Here is a 21815-nt window from a genome sequence, read left to right on the forward strand (position 1 = left end):
TTTAGTAGAGACAGGGTTTCACCATGTTGGCCAGGATGGTCTCGATCTCTTGACCTTGTGATCTGCCTCCTCGGCCTCCCAAAGTGCTGGGATTACAGGTGTGAGCCACCACACCCGGCCTGTTTTGTTTTTTAGATGGGGTCTTGTTCTGTCACCCAGGCTGGTTGGTGTGCAGTAACATGATCATAGCTCACTGTTTGTAGCCTCCAACTTCTGGGCTCAAGTGGTCCTCCTGCCTCAGCCTGTGGAGTAGCTGGGACTGTAGGCGTGTGCCACCACACCTGGCTAATTAAAATAAAATTTTTTTTTTTTTAGAGATGGGGTCTTGCTGTGTTGCCCAGGCTGGTCTCAAACTCCCAGCCTCAAGCGATCCTCCAACCTCAGCCTCCCAAAGTGTTGGGATTACAGGCATGAGCCACCGTGCCTGGCTCAAATCTTTTCATATGTGAACATCTCAGCATGTTTTCTTTCTTTCTTTCTTTCTTTTTTGAGACGGAGTTTTGCTCTTGTTGCCCAGACTGGAGTATAATGGCATGATCTTGGCTCACTGCAACCTCTGCCTCCCAGGTTCAAGTGATTCTCCTGCCTCACTCTCCCAAATAGCTGGGGATACAGGTGCCCACCACCATGCCCAGCTAATTTTTTTGCATTTTTTTTTTTTAGTAGAGATGGGTTTTGCCGTGCTGGCCAGGCTGGTCTTGAACTCCTCACCTCAGGTGATCCACCCACCTTGGACTCCCAAAGTGCTGGGATTACAGGCGCAAGTCACTGCGCCCAGCCTCATCATGTTTTTTTCTTAAAAGATAAAGACTTTTCTTTTTACTACAACCACAATACTATTGTCAAAACTAAACTTTAAAAATTTCCTTGGTGTTATCAAACATTCAGTCAATGTCCAGATTCCAGTGGTTTCATAAATAGCCTAATTTGCTTTTGGTTTGTTTGAATTAGGATCTAAGTAAAATCTACACTTTGTGATTGGTTAGTATGTTTTAAGAGTCTTTGAAACTTTATTTTTTCAATTAAAAAATGTTTAATTTAGAGATAGGGGTCTCACTATATTGCGCAGGCTGGTCTCAAATGCCCCAAAGTGCTGGGATTACAGGTATGAGCCACCACACCTGACTGATTCTTTTTTTTTTTTTTTTTGAGATGGAATCTCACTCTGTTGCCCAGGCTGGAGTGCAGTGGTGCAACCTCGGCTCACTGCAACCTCCGCCTCCCAGATTCAAGCGATTCTCTCACCCCAGTCTCCCGAGTAGCTGGGATTACAGGCGTGCACCGCCACACATGGATAAATTTTGTATTTTTTTAGTAGAGACAGTGCTTCACCATGTTGTCCAGGCTGGTCTCAAACTCCTGACCTAAGGTGATGTTAGGCCCACCTTGGCCTCCCAAAGTTCTGGGATTACAGGTGTGACCACCGCGCCCGGCCAATATGTGGTCTTATGAGAGCATTGGTTCTTTGTTTTTTTTTTTCCCTGAGGCAGGGTCTCACCCTGCTGCCTAGGCCAGAGTGCAGTAGCTCCATCATAGCTCACTGCAGCCTCCAACTCCTGGACTCAAGGGATCCTCCCACTTCAGCCTTCTGAATAGCTAGGACTACAGGCATGTGTCACCATGCCCAGCTAATTTTTAAAATTGTTTTTGTAGAGATGGGTTCTCACTATGCTGCCCAGGCTGGTCTCAAACTCCTGGCCTCAAGCAATCCTTCTGCCTCGGCCTCCCAAAGTGTTGGGATTACAGGCATGAGCCACCGCCCCTGGCCGAGCATTGATTCTTGATCCTCATGTGCATCTGAGTCACAGAGCAGGGTGGGGGCTGGCTCTTCCCCAACCTGGATCCCTGGAAACTACCCCCAGAGATTCTGGTTCACTGGGTTGGAATGGGCCTAAGCATCTGAAAGTTTGAAAAGCTCCCTGTGATTCTGGTGTGCAGCCCAGGCAGAGGCCCCACTGTGTCCACTTCTCTTGAAAGGAGTGGTTCACACCAACACCCCCACTTCCCTGCCTCCCGTGCGCTCCTCGAGCATGACAATGTGGCTTCTGCCCCCGACACACGGCACGAAAACCGCTCTGGCACAGGCCTCACAGTTGCTAAGTGCAGAGCCCCATCTTCAGTCTTCCTTCTATTTACTTCTGCTCACCTCCCAAAACCCTCTTCTCCTTCCCAGGTACCCACTCCTGATGCTGCTTCTCTTTTTGTTGGACATGCCCTGTGAGTTCTTTATCTTATTATTTTATTTTAGAGACCGTGGCTTGCTCTGTCACCCAGGCTGGAGTGCAGTGGTGCAATCACAGGTCACTGCAGCCTCCAACTCCTGGACTCAAGCCGCAGCCTCCCGAGTAGCTGGCGAGTAGCTGGGACTACAGGCGTGCACCCCCATGCCCAGCTAACTTTTTCTTTTTTTCTTTTGTTTTTTGAGACGGAGTTTTGCTCTTGTTGCCCAGGCTGGAGAGCAATGGCACTATCTCGGCTCACTGCAACCTCTGCCTCCCAGGTTCAAGCGATTCTCCTGCCTCAGCCTCCTGAGTAGCTGGGATCACAGGCGCCCACCACCATGCCTGGCTACTTTTTGTATTTTTAGTAGAGACGGGGTTTTGCTATGTTGGCCCCGGAGTTCAATTTTTGTATTTTTAGTAGAGACGGGGTTTCACCGTTTTCACCAGGATGGTCTTGATCTCCTGACCTCGTGATCCTCCCACCTCGGCCTCCCAAAGCGCTGGGATTACAGGCGTGAGCCACCACGCCTGGCCACGGCAGCATCTCTTCTGAACTCCAGAGCCATTCCCTACCACCCTCTGGGCACCGCCATCCACATCTCCTGCTGCCGCCTCAGCCTTAACCTCTGCAAAACCAAATCCGTTCTTTCTCTCGAGCTCTGCAGAAGCTAAGCTGTTTCACCAGGCCATGATTCAGGAAACGCTTTGGGATTCAGCTTCTGTTCTTGTGAAATGGGAAGAATCCCTGTGGTGAGCTCCAGATGAGAGCACAAAGGGGAACAGGGGTGCCCGCGGCTGGCACGCCATGGCTGGCACGCCATGGCACTCAGTGGGGTCACCGCCCCCTCCTGCTGTCCCACCTCCACCCTGCCTGCTCTTCTCCTGGAATGACTCCTTCTGCCAGCTCTCAGCTACCCAGGCCAGAGGCCCAAGGCTCCCACATGTCTTTAGCTGCTAATTCTGGTAGATCCCCTTTTGGAAATAGCCCTCAAATCTACCCCAGAGCTACTGTCAAAGTTCAGGGCTCCATCTCTTTTGGTTTTTTTGAAAATATTTTTTCAAATTAATTATCTGTTGGCCGGGCGCAGTGGCTCACACCTGTAATCCCAGCACTTTGGAAGGCCGAGGCAGGTGGATCACCTGAGGTCAAGAGTTCAAGAACCAGCCTGACCAACATGGTGAAACCCCATCTCTATAAAAATACAAAAATTAGCCAGGGATGATGGTGCATGCCTGTAATCCCAGCTACTCGGGAGGCTGAGGCGGGAGAATCACTTGAACCCAGGAGGCAGAGGTTGCAGTGAGTTGAGATCACACCATTGCACTCCAGCCCAGGCGAGAGTGAGACTCCATCTCAAACAAAAAAAAATTATTTGTGGAGGCAGGGTCCCACTATGTTGCCCAGGCCTCAAGTGGCCCTCCTGCCTTGGCCTCCCATAGCACTGGGATTACAGGTGACAGCCACCGTGCCCAGCCTAGTTTTTGTCTGGCCAAGACTACCTCAGCCTTCTTTTGCCTCCCAATCTGTCTCCAGTTGGTGGCTGAAGTGACCCTTCTGGAGCAAAACCATAATCATATCACTCCCTCTTTTAAAATTCTGTGATGGGTCAGGCATGGTGGATCACACCTGTAATCCCAGCACTTTGGGAGGCCGAGGTGGGAGGACTGCTTGAGCCCAGGAGTTCAAGACCAGCCTGGGCAACATAGCGAGACCCCCCATCTCTACTTAAAAATAATAAAATAAAATGAAAAGAAAATTTTTTTTGAGATGGAGTTTCGCTCTTGTTGCCTAGGCTGGAATACAATGGTGGGATCTCAGCTCACGGCAACCTCCACCTCCCGGGTTCAACCGATTCTCCTGCCTCAGCCTCCTGAGTAGTTGGGATTACAGGTATGTGCCACCATGCCCGGCTAATTTTGTATTTTTAGTAGAGACGGGGTTTCACCATGTTGGTCAGGCTGGACTCGAACTCCTGACCTTAGGCGATCGGCCCACCTCGGCCTCCCAAAGTGCTGGAATTACAGGTGTGAGCCACTGTGTCCGGCCAATAAAATGAAATTTGATGATGGCTTCTGCGATCTGGCCAAATTCCTCAGCTAAATAGTTTAGTTCTTTCTCCCTGTGGCCTCCCCTCCCACCATGTCACCTGTGAATCCCACACTGCCCCCACCCCGACACTGTCTGCAGGTGAACAGATCAGTTTTCTCAGCCCCAAATGTCGGCCCCACCCCACACCTCTGCCTGGCAAACATCACTCACCGGTCCTCAGAGACACCTAGTCATTTATTCCATGAGTCCACCACACTTGAGAAACGCTTCTTTTCTTCGCGAGCACGCCTACCCTGTGCTAGACAGTGTTCCTAAGGGCTTTCAAACATAAAGTCTTTTGTTTTTTGTTTTTGAGACGCAGTCTTGCTCTGTCGCCCAGGCTGGAGTGCGGTGGCACAATCTTGGCTCACTGCAACCTCCGCCTCCCAAGTTCAAGCAGTTCTCTGCCTCAGCCTCCCGAATAGCTGGGATTACAGGCGCTCGGCTTTTTATTTTTTTACTTTTTTTTATTTTTTGTATTTTTAGTAGAGACGGGGTTTCACCATCTTGGCCAGGCTGGTCTTGAACTCCTGACTTCAAGTAGTCCACTTGCCTCGGCCTCCCAAAGTTCTGGGATTATAGGCGTGAGCCACCGTGCCCAGCCTCCAACTCCTGGCCTTGTCTTCCTCCCACCCTGGCTTCCCAGAGTGCTGGGATTAACAGACATGAGCCTCCACACCTGGCAACTTCTTTCCATTTTTCACTGATTCTCTGACACATCCTCAATGAGCACCTGCACTGCGTGGGGTGTTAATAATTGCTAGGCATGGAGGCAACAGCGTGGGCAGCTCTTTCTCTTACTTGTCAGGCTTTAGCCTATGCTGTTGCAGGACTGTGCCTTGGCCTGGAAGCCCCTTCCCTTATCCTCATCCCCAATCTCCCCCTTCAGCTCTTGTTCCTCTTGCAGGTCTTCCCTTAAACATCACTTCCTCAGCAGGGGCCTCACAGACACGCCCGGAGGTTAGATCCTGGTCCCTCTGTGCTTCCTGTTCTTCCCCCATCATCACAGCCTACGGCTGTTTCCTCTTGATGGGCAAAGACTGTGTCTGGCCATTGAGTTTTCTGCTATATCCAAGTGCTTCGCATACTGAACCATATAAATTTGCTGCTTTTATTGGTCAAAACGGCCAAATATTGGCAATTTTATATTGGTTAGCTTCATAGCATGTGAGCTAGGATACTTATCCCATCAGAGAGGTTGCGTAGCACAGTGAATCAGAGCCCAGGCTCTGGGGCCGCACACCTGAGGTCCAGCCCTGGCTCTGCCACTTGTCACTAAGTGATTGTGGACCGGAGACAACCCTCAGGGGCCTTGGGTTCCTAATCTGTGACAGGGATGACAATAATGACCTCCTCGTGCTGTTATAAAATACAGAAATGTACTAAAATACAAAAATTGGCCAGGCATGGTGGCACATGCCTGTAATCCCAGCTACTCAGGAGGCTGAGGCAGGAGAACTCAGGAGGCGGAGGCTGCAGTGAGTCTACTTTTATTGCCAAAGCTCAGGGCTCCATCCCTTTACTGCACTCCAGCCTGGGCAACAAAGTGAGACTCTGTCTCAAAAAAAAGAAAAAGAAAAAAATGTTTAAAAGGCCAGGAGTTTGAGACCCTGTCTCTATTAAAAAAAAAAAAAAAATTACCTTGGCATGGTGGAGCAGCTACTCAGGAGGCTGAGGTGAGAGGACCACATGAGCCCGGGAGTTCAAGGCTGCAGTGAGCCATGATTGCACCACTGCATTCCACTCTGTCTCAAAAAGAAAGAAAGAAAAAAGTCAAGAGAACTGGAGCTGAAACCATGAAAGGTCAGTTTTCAGCAGGAGAGTGATCAAAGAAAACCAGAACTAGACAGTCGTTAAAATAGCAAAAACATATTGCATTCCAGACTATTGCTGTAGGGGAAGAGTGACCTTAGATCAGAACTGGGCTGAACTCGAGGAGTACACCATGGGGGTTATAGCCAACGAGCAGAGTTGGGGGCAGTGGATGGGACATTACCATGAGAAAGCACTGGGGGTTGGGGGTATTCTGACGAGACCAACCTAAAGGGATTCTTGCTGAGGGCAGGCCAAGGTGGTCAGACAGCGCCTGGGGGAGAGTGGAGGATGAGGACCCCCATCAGGGATCGGGGGCAATCAGATGTGGAGGATGAGGGACTGGCTAAGCTGACTTAGCAGGATTCTTGCTAAAATTGGACGATGCAGAGGTGAACACGGAAGTCCAAGGCCTAACTGGAAAAGAGCTGAGGGAACCTGAGTGAGGTTTGGCTATAGACAGAACCTCTGAGTGAGCCCATCAAAGTTACTTTATTTATTTGTTTGTTTATTAATTTATTTAAGACAGAGTCTCACTCTGTTGCCCAGGCTGGAATACAGTGGTGCTATCTCGGCTCACTGCAAACTCTGCCTCCTAGGTTCAAGCAATTCTCGTGCCTCAGCCTCCCGAGGAGCTGGGATTACAGGCGCATGCCACCACACCCAGCTAAGTTTTGTGTTTTTAGTAGGGACAGGGTTTTGCCATGTTGGACAGGCTGGTCTTGAACTCCTGACCTCAGGCTAATTTTTTGTTTGTTTTTATTCTTTTTTTTTTTTTTTTTGAGACTGAGTTTCGCTCTTGTTGGCCAGGCTGGAGTGCAATGGCGCGATATTGACTCACTGCAACCTCTGCCTCCTGGGTTCAAGCGATTCTCCTGCCTCAGCCTCCCGAGTAGCTGGGACTACAGGCGCACACCACCATGCCCGGCTAATTTTTGTATTTTTAGGAGAGACGGGGTTTCATAATATTGGTCAGGCTGGTCTCAAACTCCTGATCTCAGGTGATTCGCCTGCCTCAGCCTCCCAAAGTGCTGGGATTACAGGCGTGAGCCACCGCGCCCAGCCTTTTGTTTGTTTTTAAATTTAACTTTTTTTTTGAGACCGAATTGCGCTCTGTCACCCAGGATGGAGTGCAGTGGCGCAATCTCAGCTCACTGCAACCTCTGCCTCCTGGGTTCAAGAGATTCTCCTGCCTCAGCCTCCCAAGTAGCTGGGATTACAGGCGCCTGCCACCACGGCTGGTTAATTTTTGTGTTTTTAGCAGAGATGAGGTTTTGCCATGTTGGACAGGCTGGTCTTGAACTCCTGACCTCAGGTGATCAACCCACCTTGGCTTCCCAAAGTGCTGGGATTACGGGCATGAGCCACCATGCCCAGCCTTAAACTTAACTTTTATCTTAAGTTCAGGGGTGCATGTGCAGGTTTATTATATAGGAAAACTTGTGTCATGGGGGTTGTACACATTATTTAGTCACCCAGATATTAAGTTTAGTACCCATTAGTTATTTTTCCTGATCCTCTTCAGGGAAGAGAGAGACCCTCTCATATTGTTTTATACTCAGAAAAGGAAAGAGAAGCGAAACTAAAGGCAGGTAGCCTGGCGCCTAGGAACCAGACCGGAAACCAAGGAACCAGACCCGAAATCAGGCCTGGGCCTGCCTGACCTAAGCCTGGTAGTTAAAATTCGACCCCTGACCTAGCAACTGTTGTTATCTATAGATTCCAGACATTGTATGGAAGGACACTGTGAAACCTCCCGTTAGGTTCTGTTTCACTCTGACCACCAGTGCTCGCAGCCCCTGTCACGTACCCCCTGGCTTGCTCAATCAATCATGACCCTCTCACACGGACCCCCTTAGAGTTGTGAGCCCTTAAAAAGGACAGAAGTTGAGCACCTGAGGAGCTCGGATTTTAAGACGCTAGCCTGCCAATGCTCCCAGCTGATTAAAGCCGCTCCCTTCACTATCTCGGTGTCTGAGGGGTTTTGTCCGCAGCTCGTCTTGCTACACTTGCCCTCCTCCAAACTTCCGCCCTCCAATAGGCTCCAGTATGTGTTATTCCCCTCTATGTGTCCATGTGTTCTCATCATTTAGCTCCCACTTATAAGTGAGAACATGCAGTATTTGGTTTTCTGTTCCTGCGTTTGTTTGCTAAGGATAATGGCCTCCAGCTCCATCCATGTCCCTGCAAAGAATGTAATCTCATTCTTTTTTATGGCTGCATAGTATTCCATGGTGTATGTGTACCACACTTTCTTTGTCCAGTCTAGCATTGATGGGCATTTAGGTTGAATCATGTCTTTCCCATGGTGAATAGTGCTGTGATGTGTCTTTATAACAGAATGGCTTACATTCCTTTGGGTATATACCCACTAATGGGATTGCTGGGTGGAATGGTATTTCTGGTTTTTGGTCTTTGAGAAATTGCTGCACTGTCCTCCACGATGGTTTAACTAATTTACACTCCCACCAACAGTGTATAAGTGTTCCTTTTTCTTTGCAACCTCGCCAGATCTCGGTGGTCAGCTCCTCCCACTCCCCAGGCAATGCTGATTTGCTCTGTGCCTATAGTTTTGCCTTTCCCAGGATGCTGTGGGAATGGGATCATACGGCCTTTTGGATCTGGCTCCTTTTAGTTAGACTGATACATTTGAGACAGGTCCCTATGGTTGTGTGTATCAGTAGTTGCTTTCTTCTTTTTTTGAGATGGATTCTCAGTCTGTGGTCCAGGCTGGAGTGCAGTGGCATGACCTCAGCTCACTGCAAACTCCGCCTCCCTGGTTCAAGTGATTATCCTGCCTCAGCCTCCCACGAAGCTGGGATTACAGGCGCGTGCCACCACGCCCGGCTAGTTTTTGTATTTTTTCATAGAGATGGGGGTCTCACCATGTTGGCCAGGCTGGTCTTGAACTCCTGACCTCGTGATCTGCCCACCTTGGCCTCCCAAAGTGCTGGAATTACGGCGTGAGCCATGATGCCCAGCCTGCATCACAGGTTGTTTACCCAATACTCACCAGTTGCAGAATTCAAATCCATTTTTTAAAAAATCAGCCTGAAAAAAAAAAGAAAAAAATCAGGCTGACCAGGCACAGTGGCTCACGCCTGTAATCCCAGCACTTTGGGAGGCCCAGGCGGGCAGATCACCCAAGGTCAGGAGTTTGAGACCAGCCTGGCCAAAATGGCAAAACCCTGTCTCTGCTAAAAATACAAAAATTAGCTGGGCGTGGTGGCGGGCGCCTGTAATCCCAGCTACTTGGGAGGCTGAGGCAGAAGGATCCCTGGAACCCGCGGGACGGCGGTTGCAGTGAGGCGACATCAGGCCACTTCACTCCAGCCTGGGCAAAAGAGTGAAGCTCTGTATCAAAAAAAAAAAAAAAAAAAAAAAAAAAAAAAAATCAGGGTGGGCACAGTGGCTCACTCCTGTAATCCCAGGACTTTGAGAGGCTGAGGTGCGAGGATTGCTTAAGCCTGGGAGTTCAAGACCAGGCTGGGGAATATAGTGAGACCCCCATCTCTACAACAAAAAATATACAAAAATCAGCCGGGCATGGTTGGTGTGCGCCTGTAGTCCCAGTTCCTTGGGAAGCTGAGGCGAGAGGATTGCTTAAGCCTGGGCAGTTGAGGCTGCAGTGAGCCATGATCGCGCTACTGCACTGCACCTAGTTTGAATGGAGTGGGAGTGGGGGATTAGGCTCTCCTCACTGCCGTTTGCTCCCAGGCCTTTTCCGTAGCTGGATGTGACCAACAGAGACAGTGCCCAGCCTCAGTATAGCTAGCTCTTAGTGGAGGGACAGGAGCCATCTGGGGTAGATGTGGGAGAGAATGTGGCAAAGGAGAGCCGGGTGCAGTCAAGGAGGCTTGTGGCTCGGAGGGGAGGTGGGGTGAGTGAGTAGAGACTCAGCAGCTTGGCTTTGGGGAAGTAGACAAGAGAGGGCCCTCTTTGGAGAGCGGAGCAAGCCAGGATGTCTGGCCTTCACTTCCACTTGGAACAGAATTGTGCTGTGTGCGCGTGCCTGTGCGTGTGCGTGCACGTGTGTGCGCGCTAAATCAAACACCCTCGCTGGCTCTGTGTTCCCCTCAAGGGGAAGCCAACTCCACGGATGGCGGGGGTCCATTATGCTGCAGGTCTTCTCCCTACCGATAGACGGCGCTGTTGCACCGCGCCTGGGTTTGCCTCTGCCCGCAGCCATGCAGGGCCCATCACGGGCTATGCCTACAGCGCGAGGGGCCTTCACCATGTCGACTATCTTTATTTATTTATTTATTTTTTAAATGTGGGTACTGGCCGGGCGCGGTGGCTCACGCCTGTAATCCCAGTACTTTGGGAGGCCGAGGCGGGTGGATCACGAAGTCAGGAGATCGAGACCATCCCGGCTAACACGGTGAAACCCCGTCTCTACTAAAAACACAAAAAAATTAGCCAGGCGTGGTGGCGGGCGCCTGTAGTCCCAGCTACTCGGGAGGCTGGGGCAGGAGAATGGCGTGAACCCGGGAGGCGGAGCTTGCCGTGAGCCGACATCGCGCCACTGCAACAGAGCGAGACTGTCTCAAAAAAAAAAAAAAAAAAAAAGTGTGGGTATGTAGTAGGTGTATATATTTATGGGGTGCACATTGATAAAGGCATGCAATGCATAATAATCACATCATGGGCCAGGTGCGGTGGCTGACGCCGAGATCGCGCCTCTGCAGTCGCCAGGCCACTGCAGGCGCCACAGTGGCGACAGAGCGAGACTCCGTCTCAAAAAAATAAATAAATAAATAAATCAGGTTAGGCCGGGCGCAGTGGCTCACGCCTGTAATCCCAGCACTTTGGGAGGCGGAGGCGGGCGAATCACAAGGACAGGAGTTCCAGACCAGCCTGGCCAACATGGTGAAACCCCGTCTGTACTAAAAATACAAAATTTAGCCGGGTATGGTGGCAGGCGCCTGTAACCCCAGCCACTCGGGAGGCTGAGGCAGGCGAATCGCTTGAATCCGGAAGGCGGAGGTTGAAGCGAGACGAGATCACTCCATTGCACTCCAGCCTGGGCAACAAGAGTGAGATTCTGTCTCAAAAAAAAAAAAAAAAAAAAATTACATCATAGAGAATGGGGTGTCCATCCCCTCAAGCATTTATCCTTTCTGTTACAATCCAATTGCATTCTTTTAGTTATTTCAAAATGTACAGTTATTATTGACTATAGTCACCCTGTTGTGCTAGCAAATAGTAGGTCTTATTCATTCTTTCTATTTTTTTTTTGTACCCATTAACCTTCCGCACCTCCCCATCATCCTTTTTTTTTTTTTTTTTTGAGACGGAGTCTTGCTCTGTCACCCAGGCTGGAGTGCAGTGGCACGATCTCAGCTCACTTCAACCTCTGCCTCCTGGGTTCAAGCGATTCTCCTGCTTCAGCCTCCCGAGTGGCTAGGATTACAGGCGTGCGCCACTATACTCGGCTCATTTTTTTCGGGGTTTCGCCATGTTGGCCAGGCTGGTCTCGAACTCCTGACCTCAGATGATCCACCTGCCTCAGCCTCCCAAAGTGCTGGGATTACAAGCATGAGCCACTGTACCCAGCCCCATCATCCTCATTTTATTTATTTTTTATTTTTATTACTATTTTTTTAGATGGAGTCTAGCTCTGTCACCCAGGCTGCAGTGCAGTGGCGTGACCTCGGCTCACTGCAACCTCTGCTTCCCGGGTTCAAGCAATTCTCTTGCCTCAGCCTCCCGAGTAGCTGGGATTGCAGGCACCTGCCACCACGCCCGGCTAATTTTTGTACTTTTAGTAGAGAGAGGGTTTTACCATTTTGGCTAGGCTGGTCTCAAACTCCTGACCTTGGGTGATCCTCCCGCCTTGGCCTCCCAAAGTGCTGGGATTACAGGCGTGAGCCACCATGCCTGGCTAGACTGATTTTTTTTTTTAAGTGAATTTGAAAGCTGCAACTGGTGAGTATTGGATAAACAAACTGTGATGGGATTGCAGGTGTCTGCCCCCAAGCCTGGCTAATTTTTGTATTTTTAGTAGAGACCATGTTGGCCAGGCTGGCCTTGAACTCCTGACCTCAAGTGATCTGCCTACCCCGGCCTCCCAAAGTGTTTGGGATTACAGGCGTGAGCCACCGCACCCGGTCAGAAGTTTAATTTTTTTTTTTTTTTTGAGACGGAGTCTTACTCTGTCACCCCGGCTGGAGTGCAGTGGCCTGATCTCGGCTCACTGCAAGCTCCGCCTCCCAGGTTCAGGCCATTCTCCTGCCTCAGCTTCTGGAGTAGCTGGGACTACAGGCGCCCGCCACCAAGCCTGGCTAATTTTTTCGTATTATTAGTAGAGACGGGGTTTTCACCATATTAGCCACAATGGTCTCGATCTCCTGACCTCGTGATCCGCCTGCCTCGGCCTCCCAAAGTACTGGGATTACAGGCGTGAGCCACCGCGCCCGGCCCAGAAGTTTAAATTTAACTAGGTGCCCAGTGATCTCATCCAGCCCACAGCACTCCCCCACCCTCGCTCCCACAACCTCCCTTCCCCCCACGCCCCCCTTCCTCACCGCAGTCCCTCCCCTGGGACCCCTAGATCTTGAGGCTGATGGACCAGTTCCCAGTTTCACTGGTTGTTAAACATTTTGACAGTGACCCCTGACAGCAGGAGAGGCAGCCAAACTCAACAGCTGTTCTCTCTTCCCCCCCAGGTCTGGCGCTGCTGCTGCCGCCGCCCGTCACCCTGGCAGCCCTGGTGGACAGCTGGCTCCGAGAGGACTGCCCAGGGCTCAACTACGCAGCCTTGGTCAGCGGGGCAGGCCCCTCGCAGGCGGCGCTGTGGGCCAAATCCCCTGGGGTACTGGCAGGGCAGCCTTTCTTTGATGCCATATTTACCCAACTCAACTGCCAAGTCTCCTGGTTCCTCCCCGAGGGATCGAAGCTGGTGCCGGTGGCCAGAGTGGCCGAGGTCCGGGGCCCTGCCCACCGCCTGCTGCTGGGGGAACGGGTGGCCCTCAACATGCTGGCTCGCTGCAGTGGCATTGCCAGTGCTGCCGCCGCTGCAGTGGAGGCCGCCAGGGGGGCCGGCTGGACTGGGCACGTGGCAGGCACGAGGAAGACCACGCCAGGCTTCCGGCTGGTGGAGAAGTATGGGCTCCTGGTGGGCGGGGCCGCCTCGCACCGCTATGACCTCGGAGGGCTGGTGATGGTGAAGGATAACCATGTGGTGGCCGCCGGTGGCGTGGAGAAGGTGCTGGTCCTGCCTGTCCCCGGTCCAACCCCACCCTCAGCACACCCCTCCCCTCCCCTCTCCAGAGCCTCCAGCCATGACCCGGTGAACAGCCATGGCCTGGAGTCAGCAACACAAGACTCTTCCCACCTCCACTCCTCTGTCTGAGCTGGACTCAGTTGAGCTCATCCAGCTAAGCTAAAGGGGAGCTGGGCCTGCTTTTCTTTTTCTGGAGATAGGGCCTCAGTCTCTCCAGTAGCTGGATATACAGGCATGCTCCACCCCACTGGCTAATTTTTGCTTTTTTTTTTTTTTTTTTTGAGATGGAGTCTCACTCTTTCACCCAGGCTGGAGTGAAGCGATGCAATCTCGGCTCACTGGAACCTCTGCCTCCTGGGTTCAAGCAATTCTCCTGCCTCCACCTCCCGAGTAGCTGGGATTACAGGCGCCAGCCACCATGCCCGGCTAATTTTTGTATTTTTTAGTAGAGACAGGGTTTCACCATGTTGGCCAGACTGGTCTCAAACTCCTGACCTCAGGTGATCCACCCACCTCGGCCTCCCAAAGTGCTGGGATTACAGGAGTGAGCCACTGTGCCCAGCTGCCTTTTTTTTTTTTTTTTTTTTGAGATGGGGTCTCACTATGTTGCCCAGGCTGGTCTCAAACTTCTGGACTCAAGTGATCCTCCCACCTGGGCCACCCAAAGTGCTGGGATTATATGCATAAGCTACCACGCCTGGTTTTGGAATTGGTTCTTTATCTTTGTTCTGCTGCTGCGTGGTGTGATGTTCAAGAGCAAAGGACAACACAGGGGAAGCCAGTGTCACTGGCACCACAGCCTTGAGCCCATCTCTCTAGCCCTCTGCACCTTATTTCCCATCTGTGAAATGTCCTTAAACACCCCTTCTAATTTTAATATTCTGAGTCAAATTGAGCTCAGGTCCAAATGCCAAATATTGCTGATATTCATCCACTTTTTGACCCACAAAAGTGGTCATTTTAACCTACAATAAAACATCCTGGCTCAGTGGCTCATACCTATAATCCCAGCACTTTGGGAGGCCCAGTTGGGGGGATGACTTAAGTCCTGGAGTTTGAGACCAGCCTGGGCCATATAGCAAGATTCTGTCTCTACAAAAAATTAAAAAATTAGCCATGCTTGTGGGCAAGCCCCTGTAGTCCCAGCCACTTGGGAGGCTGAGGTGGGAGGATCACTTGATCCCAGGAGGTGGAGGCTGCAGTGAACTATGACTGCACTGAACTCCAGCCTGGACGACAGAGCGAGACCCTGACTCAAAAACAAAACAGTGGCCAGGTGCGGTGGCTCACGCCTGTAATCCCAGCACTTTGGGAGGCTGAGGTGGGCGGATCACGAGGTCATGAGTTAGAGACCATCCTGGCCACCATGGTGAAACGTCGTCTCTACTAAAAATACAAAAATTAGCTGGGCATGGTGGCACGCACCTGTAGTCCCAGCTACTCGGGAGACTGAGGTGGGAGAATCACTTGATCCCAGGAGGTAGAGGCTGCAGTGAGCTATCATTGCACCACCGCACTCCAGCCTGGGCGACAGGTTGAGACCCTGTCTCAAAAACAAAACAAAACAAAACAAAACAAAAACAACCCCAATGTCTGGTTTCCTTATTAACCCCAAGCTCATGGTCCACCCGAAGCTTTTCAAATGTCAGTCCCGGCTCCCCGCGCCCCAGCTGCAGTGCTGGGCCCTATCGTCACCCTTGCCCTCCTGGCTCCCTGCGCCCCAGTGCCAGGTGCTGGGCCCAGTCCTCACCCTTGTCCTCCCGGCTGCCCAGCAGGCGGTGCGGGCGGCCCGACAGGCGGCTGACTTCACTCTGAAGGTGGAAGTGGAATGCAGCAGCCTGCAGGAGGCCGTGCAGGCAGCTGAGGCGGGTGCCGACCTTGTCCTGCTGGACAACTTCAAGCCAGAGGTAAGGTGGGCTCTGCCTCTGGGGAGGGGTCTGTGGTGGGCTCTTACCTCCCCTTGGCTTGTGTCCCGCAGGAGCTGCACCCCACGGCCACCGTGCTGAAGGCCCAGTTCCCGAGTGTGGCTGTGGAAGCCAGTGGGGGCATCACCCTGGACAACCTCCCCCAGTTCTGCGGGCCGCACATAGACGTCATCTCCATGGGGATGCTGACCCAGGCGGCCCCAGCCCTTGATTTCTCCCTCAAGCTGTTTGCCAAAGAGGCGGCTCCAGTGCCCAAAATCCACTAGTCCTAAACCGGAAGAGGATGACACCGGCCATGGGTTAACGTGGCTCCTCAGGACCCTCCGGGTCACACATCTTTAGGGTCAGTGGCCAATGGGGCACACTTGGCACTAGCTTGAGCCCAACTCTGGCTCTGCCACCTGCTGCTCCTGTGACCTGTCAGGGCTGACTTCACCTCTGCTCATCTCAGTTTCCTAATCTGTAAAATGGGTCTAATAAAGGATCAACCACATGGGGTTCTGCGGTGATAATGAGCACATAGTGAGGGGTCAGCAAATGTCAGAAGTTACCTGGGACAGCCGGGCACGATGGCTCACACCTGTAATCCCAGCACTTTGGGAGGCTGAGGTGGGAAGATCACTTGAGTTCAGGAGTTCGAGACCAGCCTGGCCAACATGGTGAAACCCCATCTCTACCAAAAATAGAATTAGCTGGGTGTGGTGGCACGCACCTGTAATCCCAGCTACTTAGGCTGAGGCAGGAGAATCGCTTGAACCCAGGAAGTGGAGGTTGCAGTGAGCTGATGGTGCCACTGCACTCCAGCCTGGGTGATAGAGCGAGACTCTGTCTCCAAAGAAGAAACAAAGGAAAGAAAGAGAGAAAGAGAGAGGGAGGGAGGGAGGGAGGGAAAGGAAGGATAGAAAGAAAGGAAGAAAGGCAGGCAAAAGCCCCAGACAGGCCAAAACCTTCATCCTTCATGCACCCAACCTGTACCAAACACCAGCATGGCCTGGCTGTGAGTGCACAGCAGATGGAGGTTCGCTGGGCAGAGACACTGGGCTGGCCTGGACACTGCCTTTGGTGATACCCTAAACAAAAGGGGCCAGTCCCACAGTAAGAAGGAGACCACTATTCCTGCTGCCCTCCTCCCCCCACCTTGCCTAGTTTACAAGACAGGAGGAAAGAGAGAAAGCAAAAAGTTAGAAAACAAAACAAAACAAAACAAGTAAGATAAATAGCCAGAAGACCTTGGCGACACCACCCGGCCCTGGTAGTTAAAAAAAAGTAACAATAATAATAATATCAACCCCTGACCTAAACTACTTGTGTTATCTGTAAATTCCAGACATTGTATGAAAAAGCGTTGCAAAACTTTCTGCTCTGTTAGCTGATGCAGGTAGCCCCCAGTCACGTTCCCCATGCTTGCTTGAGATATCACGACCCTTTCACGTGGACCCCTTAGAGTTGTAAGCCTTTAAAAAGGCCAAGAATTTCTTTTTCAGGGATCTCAGCTATTAAGATGCAAGTCTGCCAATGCTCCTGGCCAAATAAACCTCTTCCTTCTTTAATCCGGTGCCTGAGGAGTTTTGTCTGTGGCTCGTCCTGCTACAAGAGGACACAGCCCAGAGGTGCCACCTGCAGCTGCCCTGTCCCCTCTAATCCCAGCTCCACCCTGCCTGCTCCCGTCCTTCCTCCAGGGGGAACATGGACACGCTCAGATGAACCCCAGCTTCTTATACCTGAACTGGGGAAACTGAAGCCCCATGGGACCAGGGGTGCCACTAGGCATCAAGGGAGGAAAGTTGAGCCCAGGGGTGATCTGGGAACCAGAGGGAAAACACGTGGGATCTGGGCAGGCATTGGGGCCTGACAGAGCAGAAGTGAGGAGTGGGTACCAGGAGCTGCAAACTCGGTGCCTCCAGGACCTATTCGGATAAAATAAATGGGTGGAACTGGAATAAGACAAAGTGGGGGTGAGCTGTGGCCAACTGGAAAATGCTCGTTGCAGCCACAGCATTCCATTAAAAAAGCAAAAGGAACCTGCCTGGCTGAGTCTTAAGCTCTCCCTGAACCCAGAAATGGGTTAGCCCTCCAGTATCCTCCAGCTCTGAGGGCTGGGGAGGGCACTCCATTACTGGGGGAACAGGAAATGGATCCTGGGCACTCTAGGGCAACACACGCCCTCCTTGCAGGGAAATGGATTTCCAGGCAGGGGAGATGCATGGGCAGAGGTGGCTCGGATTGTTTGCTGTAAGATTTGAAGCTGTGATCAGGAGGTGGCTAGGAGATGGGCTGGGTCCAGACCACAAAATGGTAGATCGGAGGATTTGGACTCTGTTCCATGAGTGAGCTAGAAAATCAGATAAGCTTATTCGCAGCTTCAATCCAGGCCGTTGCAGAAGGATGCATTTGAGGGGGCTAGAGCAGCTGCAGGGAGGCCAGGAGGAGCTGTGGAAGAGAACTTGAGCGTGGGTCATGGCCATGGGGTTTGGAGAGAAGTGATACAGTGTCTTCAGAGCTTCAGAAGGCAGAGGGAGTTCGATGGCTCAAGGCAGTTGGAAGAGTTGGGTGTGACTGAGGGGGTGGGGAAATGGGGCATGCATGGCAGGCAAGGACTCTTATGCATCACCTCCCAGTCCCTTGTCCATCTGGCTACACTTCCTCTTTGCCTGGCCAGCCTAGGACCAAGCTGGGATCATTTCCCCAGGATGCCCCACAGCCAATGGCAAATGTGCCCATCATAGCAGTTTGTTTAATGAAAATGATATGCTGTTGTGAATACGGGATATGCCAGCAATGCTGGCTACTGCATGAGACGGGAGCTAGCAGGGAGCACCTTCATCCAGGGTGTGCAGGTCTCCTTCCCTCAGTTAATGCTCGTGGGGGTGGGCGTTAGCCTCTCCACTTACCGAAGAGGAGGCTGAGGCTTTATGAAGTTAAGAGAGCTGCTTAGGGTCACTCATCAATAAAGTGGTGGAGGCCAGGCATGGTGGCTCACACCTGTAATCCCAGCACTTTGGGAGGCTGAGGCAGGAGAATCACTTGAACCCAGGAGTTCAAGACCAGCCTGGGCAACATAGTGAGACTCAATTTCTATTTTTAAAAAATTATCCAGCTGTGGTGGTGCACACCTGTAGTCCCAGCTACTCAGGAGGCTGGGGTGAGAGGATCACTTAAGCCTGGGCAGTTGAGGCTGCAGTGAACTGTGACTGCACCACTGCACTCCAGCCTGGGTGACAGAGGCCCTGTCTCAAACAAAATAAATAAATAAATAAATAAATATATAAAGTGGTGGAGCAGTTTGAATTGTGTCATTCACTCATTCAATATTTAACTGAGCATCTACTATGTGCCAGGCACTATTCTAGACAATGAACATACAACGAGTAAACAGATAAAAATCTCTGTCCTCAGGGAGTCTGTATGTTGGGGTTGGGGTGGGGGCGGGGAAGAATAGACAATGAAAAAATACTTAAGGAAAATATGTAGACACCAATTGTCAACTCCCCTGATGGCCACCAGAGGGCACTGCAACCACGCGGCCCTCCGTTCGTCTCTAATTCCAGCTGCCTTTCCGGATTCCGAAGACAATAGCCAAGGAGGCTATGAATACGCAGCATAGCATCTGCTCAAGAATCAACGCGAGGAGGCATTGGCAGCAGTTTTTTTCTCCACCCACTTTTCCAGCCTCATCCCCTCATCAGACCCCCATCCAACTGCCCAGGGTACCCCTGTGACTTTTCAAAGCCCCGTGTACTCCAGATTCACCAGCGACTCACATTCACTCCCAGCCACCCATCCCCTCCCAAATACTGTCTGGGTTACCCACCAACCCCATCCATCCGCTCAGCTGATGCCTGTCCTCCTCCTCACCCACCCACCCGCGCCCCTCGCCCCTTCCACCTGCTGTCCTGCCCACCTGAAACTGGCCAAATTGTCCCATAGATTTTTTTTTTTTTTTTTGGATAAACACAGAAATTGACATTCCTGGTCTTAAAGCTTGAAACTTAAATTTGCCTTATCTGAGTTCCTTCCCCAGGAAACTGACCCTCAGGCCTCCCAGATAGCATCAAGGAACTGAAACTCCTTTTCTTTAACCCCCTCTAATTCCTGTTTTCCCGCCCACAGCTACATTTGCTCCCCACTACATAAACCCCCAATTGGAGTTTGTTGGAGAGATGGATTTGAGACTTATCTCCTGTCTCCTTGGCTGATGTCACCTGAATAAAGCCTTCTTTCCTGGCGATATTCATTGTCCCGGGATCCCAGATCAGCTTTCTGTGCAGTAAGCAATGGGACCTAGACTGAATCCCTGGCGTTTCGGTAATACACCCATCCATCCTGTCCACCCCCAGCCATCCTGTCCACCCCCATCCATCCTGTCCACCCCCACCCATCCTGTCCACCCCCATCCATCCTGTCCACCCCCACCCATCCTGTCCACCCCCATCCATCCTGTCCACCCCCCGACCCATCCTGTCCACCCCCCGACCCATCCTGTCCACCCCCTTGTGCTTCCATCCACTCATCCCTCTTCCCACCCCTCCGCCCACCCACCATCCGATGCTACAGAAGCCCAGAACTGGGGCATTCAATCTAGAGGTCAGAGATGGCAAGAGGTCAAACCAGACTGACAGTGAGTCACCTCAGTGGATATGAGTTTTAGTGTGCTGAGGCCGCGAAAGGTAAAAGCATTTAAAAACAGCAAGGCCAGGCACGGTGGCTCACGCCTGTAATCCCAGCACTCTGGGAGGCCAAGGCAGGTGGATCACCTGAGGTCAGGAGTTCAAAGCTAGCCTGACCAACATGGGGAAATCCCGTCTCTACTAAAAATACAAACTTAGCTGGGCATGGTGGCATGTGCCTGTAGTACCAGCTACTGCTACTTGGGAGGCTGAGGCAGGAGAATCGCTGAACCCGGGAGGCGGAGGTTTCAATGAGCCGAGATCACACCACTGCACTCCGGCCCGGGGAACAAGATCGAAACTCTGTCTCAAAAAACAAAAACAAAAAACCCACAAAAATTAGCCATGCGTAGTGGCGGGTGCCTGTAACCCAGCTACTCAGGAAGCTGAGGCACAAGAATCACTTGAACCTCAAAGGCAGAGGTTGCAGTGAGCCGAGATCATGCCACTGCACTCCAGCCTGGGTGACAGAGTGAGACTCTGTCCCAAAAAAAAACCCAGAGCAAACAAACAAAAAGCACAACGGCAAGACATTCTTAGCAAACCAACTATCTGCAAACGATTCAACGTCGGATCTTTAAAAAAATCCCGCTGTGGCATTATGCTGCGGACACATACATTAATTTATGGCTAGCCCTTCAAGACAACCAGGTGGGTAAAATTATATAAATGTTCACCGCCTCTATACTTTGTTCCAATGACTTCCTGAGTAATTGATTGTTTTGCCAATTACTCAGCAACATTTAAGACCTGCTTCCGGAGGCCCTAAGTAGCTCAGCATTCTAAGACCGAAGTACTAAAGAAAATCTGCCTGTGTGGCTGTGGATAACATCTCCATCCATCACTGTACACATCAGATTTAGGCCAGATAACGCAGGCTTTATTTATTTCAGGTACGCCTTGCGCTTCAGATCATGGGACTCTAGTATAGCACCCCCAGAAAATTATCAAGGGCAAAAAAATCATAATACATACCTCTAGTTCAGTGGGTCCTTGGATAACCTCTTTCCTCTCTCCTAGTTCTTCAGCTAAAAGATTCAGGAGCCTTAGCAACAAGAAGGAGCTATCCCACAAGTTGCATTATTCTAGATATTCGGACGCTTTTTTTTTTTTTAAGCGGGGGTCTTGCTGTGTTGCACAGGCTGGTCCTGAACTCCTGTCCTTAAGTGATCCTCTTGCCTTGGCCTTCCAAGTAACTGGGATTACAGCGGTGAGCCACCGTGCCAGGGTTTTGGATGCTTTTTTTTTTTTTTTTTTTGAGACAGAGTCTCTCTTGTCACCCTGGCTGGAGTGCAATGGTGTGATCTTGGCTCACTGCAACCTCTGACTCCCGGGTTCAAACAATTCTTCTCCCTTGGCCTCCCAAGTAGCTGGGATTACAGGTGCGTGCCACTACACTCGGCTAATTTTTGTATTTCTAGTAGAGATGGGGTTTCACCATGTTGGCCAGGCTGGTCTCGTACTCCTGATCTCAGGTGATCTGCCCACCACAGCCTCCCAAAGTACTGGGGTTACAAGCGTGAGCCACCGCGCCTGGCCGGATACTTTTTAACCAGAGGAAAAAGCAAGCATCTTTATTGGAATAATATATCAATATATGCAGGTAATCAGACAATACCAGTCAGACAACACTGACTTCTTTTTTTTTTTTTTTTTTTGGAGAAAGGAAGGAAGGAAGGAAGGCAGAAAGGAAGGAAGGAAGGAAGGCAGAAAGGAAGGAAGGAAGGAGGGAAGGCCGGAGGTGGTGGCTCATACTTATAATCCCAGCACTTTTTGAGGCCCAGAAGGGAGATCACTTGAGGCCAGGAGTTTGAGACCAGCCTGGGCGATATACAGAGACCCCATCTTGACAAAAAATTTAAAAATTAGCCAGGG

General features: G+C 51.2%; 1 protein-coding gene across 4 annotated transcripts in view; it reads left to right on the forward strand.

The window, feature by feature from the left end:
- The window catches only part of QPRT (quinolinate phosphoribosyltransferase), a 28943-nt gene extending 12120 nt beyond the window's left edge, over positions 1 to 16823 (forward strand). Inside the window, exons 2-5 of one of the 4 annotated variants that reach the window (XM_019012678.4) lie at positions 2174 to 2217; positions 12792 to 13330; positions 15121 to 15255; positions 15327 to 16823. In XM_019012678.4, the coding sequence (XP_018868223.3) occupies positions 2187 to 2217; positions 12792 to 13330; positions 15121 to 15255; positions 15327 to 15539 (918 nt within the window). In that variant the 5' untranslated portion in view covers positions 2174 to 2186 and the 3' untranslated portion in view covers positions 15540 to 16823. The remainder of the gene's footprint in view (positions 1 to 2173; positions 2218 to 12791; positions 13331 to 15120; positions 15256 to 15326) is intronic. The other 3 variants (XM_063699609.1, XM_063699610.1, XM_019012681.4) reach the window with 3 other exon arrangements.
- Positions 16824 to 21815: the final 4992 nt, after the last annotated feature.

Source organism: Gorilla gorilla, chromosome 18 (genome assembly GCF_029281585.2).
Source record: "Gorilla gorilla gorilla isolate KB3781 chromosome 18, NHGRI_mGorGor1-v2.1_pri, whole genome shotgun sequence".
In the NCBI taxonomy this organism is placed as follows: Eukaryota; Metazoa; Chordata; class Mammalia; order Primates; family Hominidae; genus Gorilla; species Gorilla gorilla.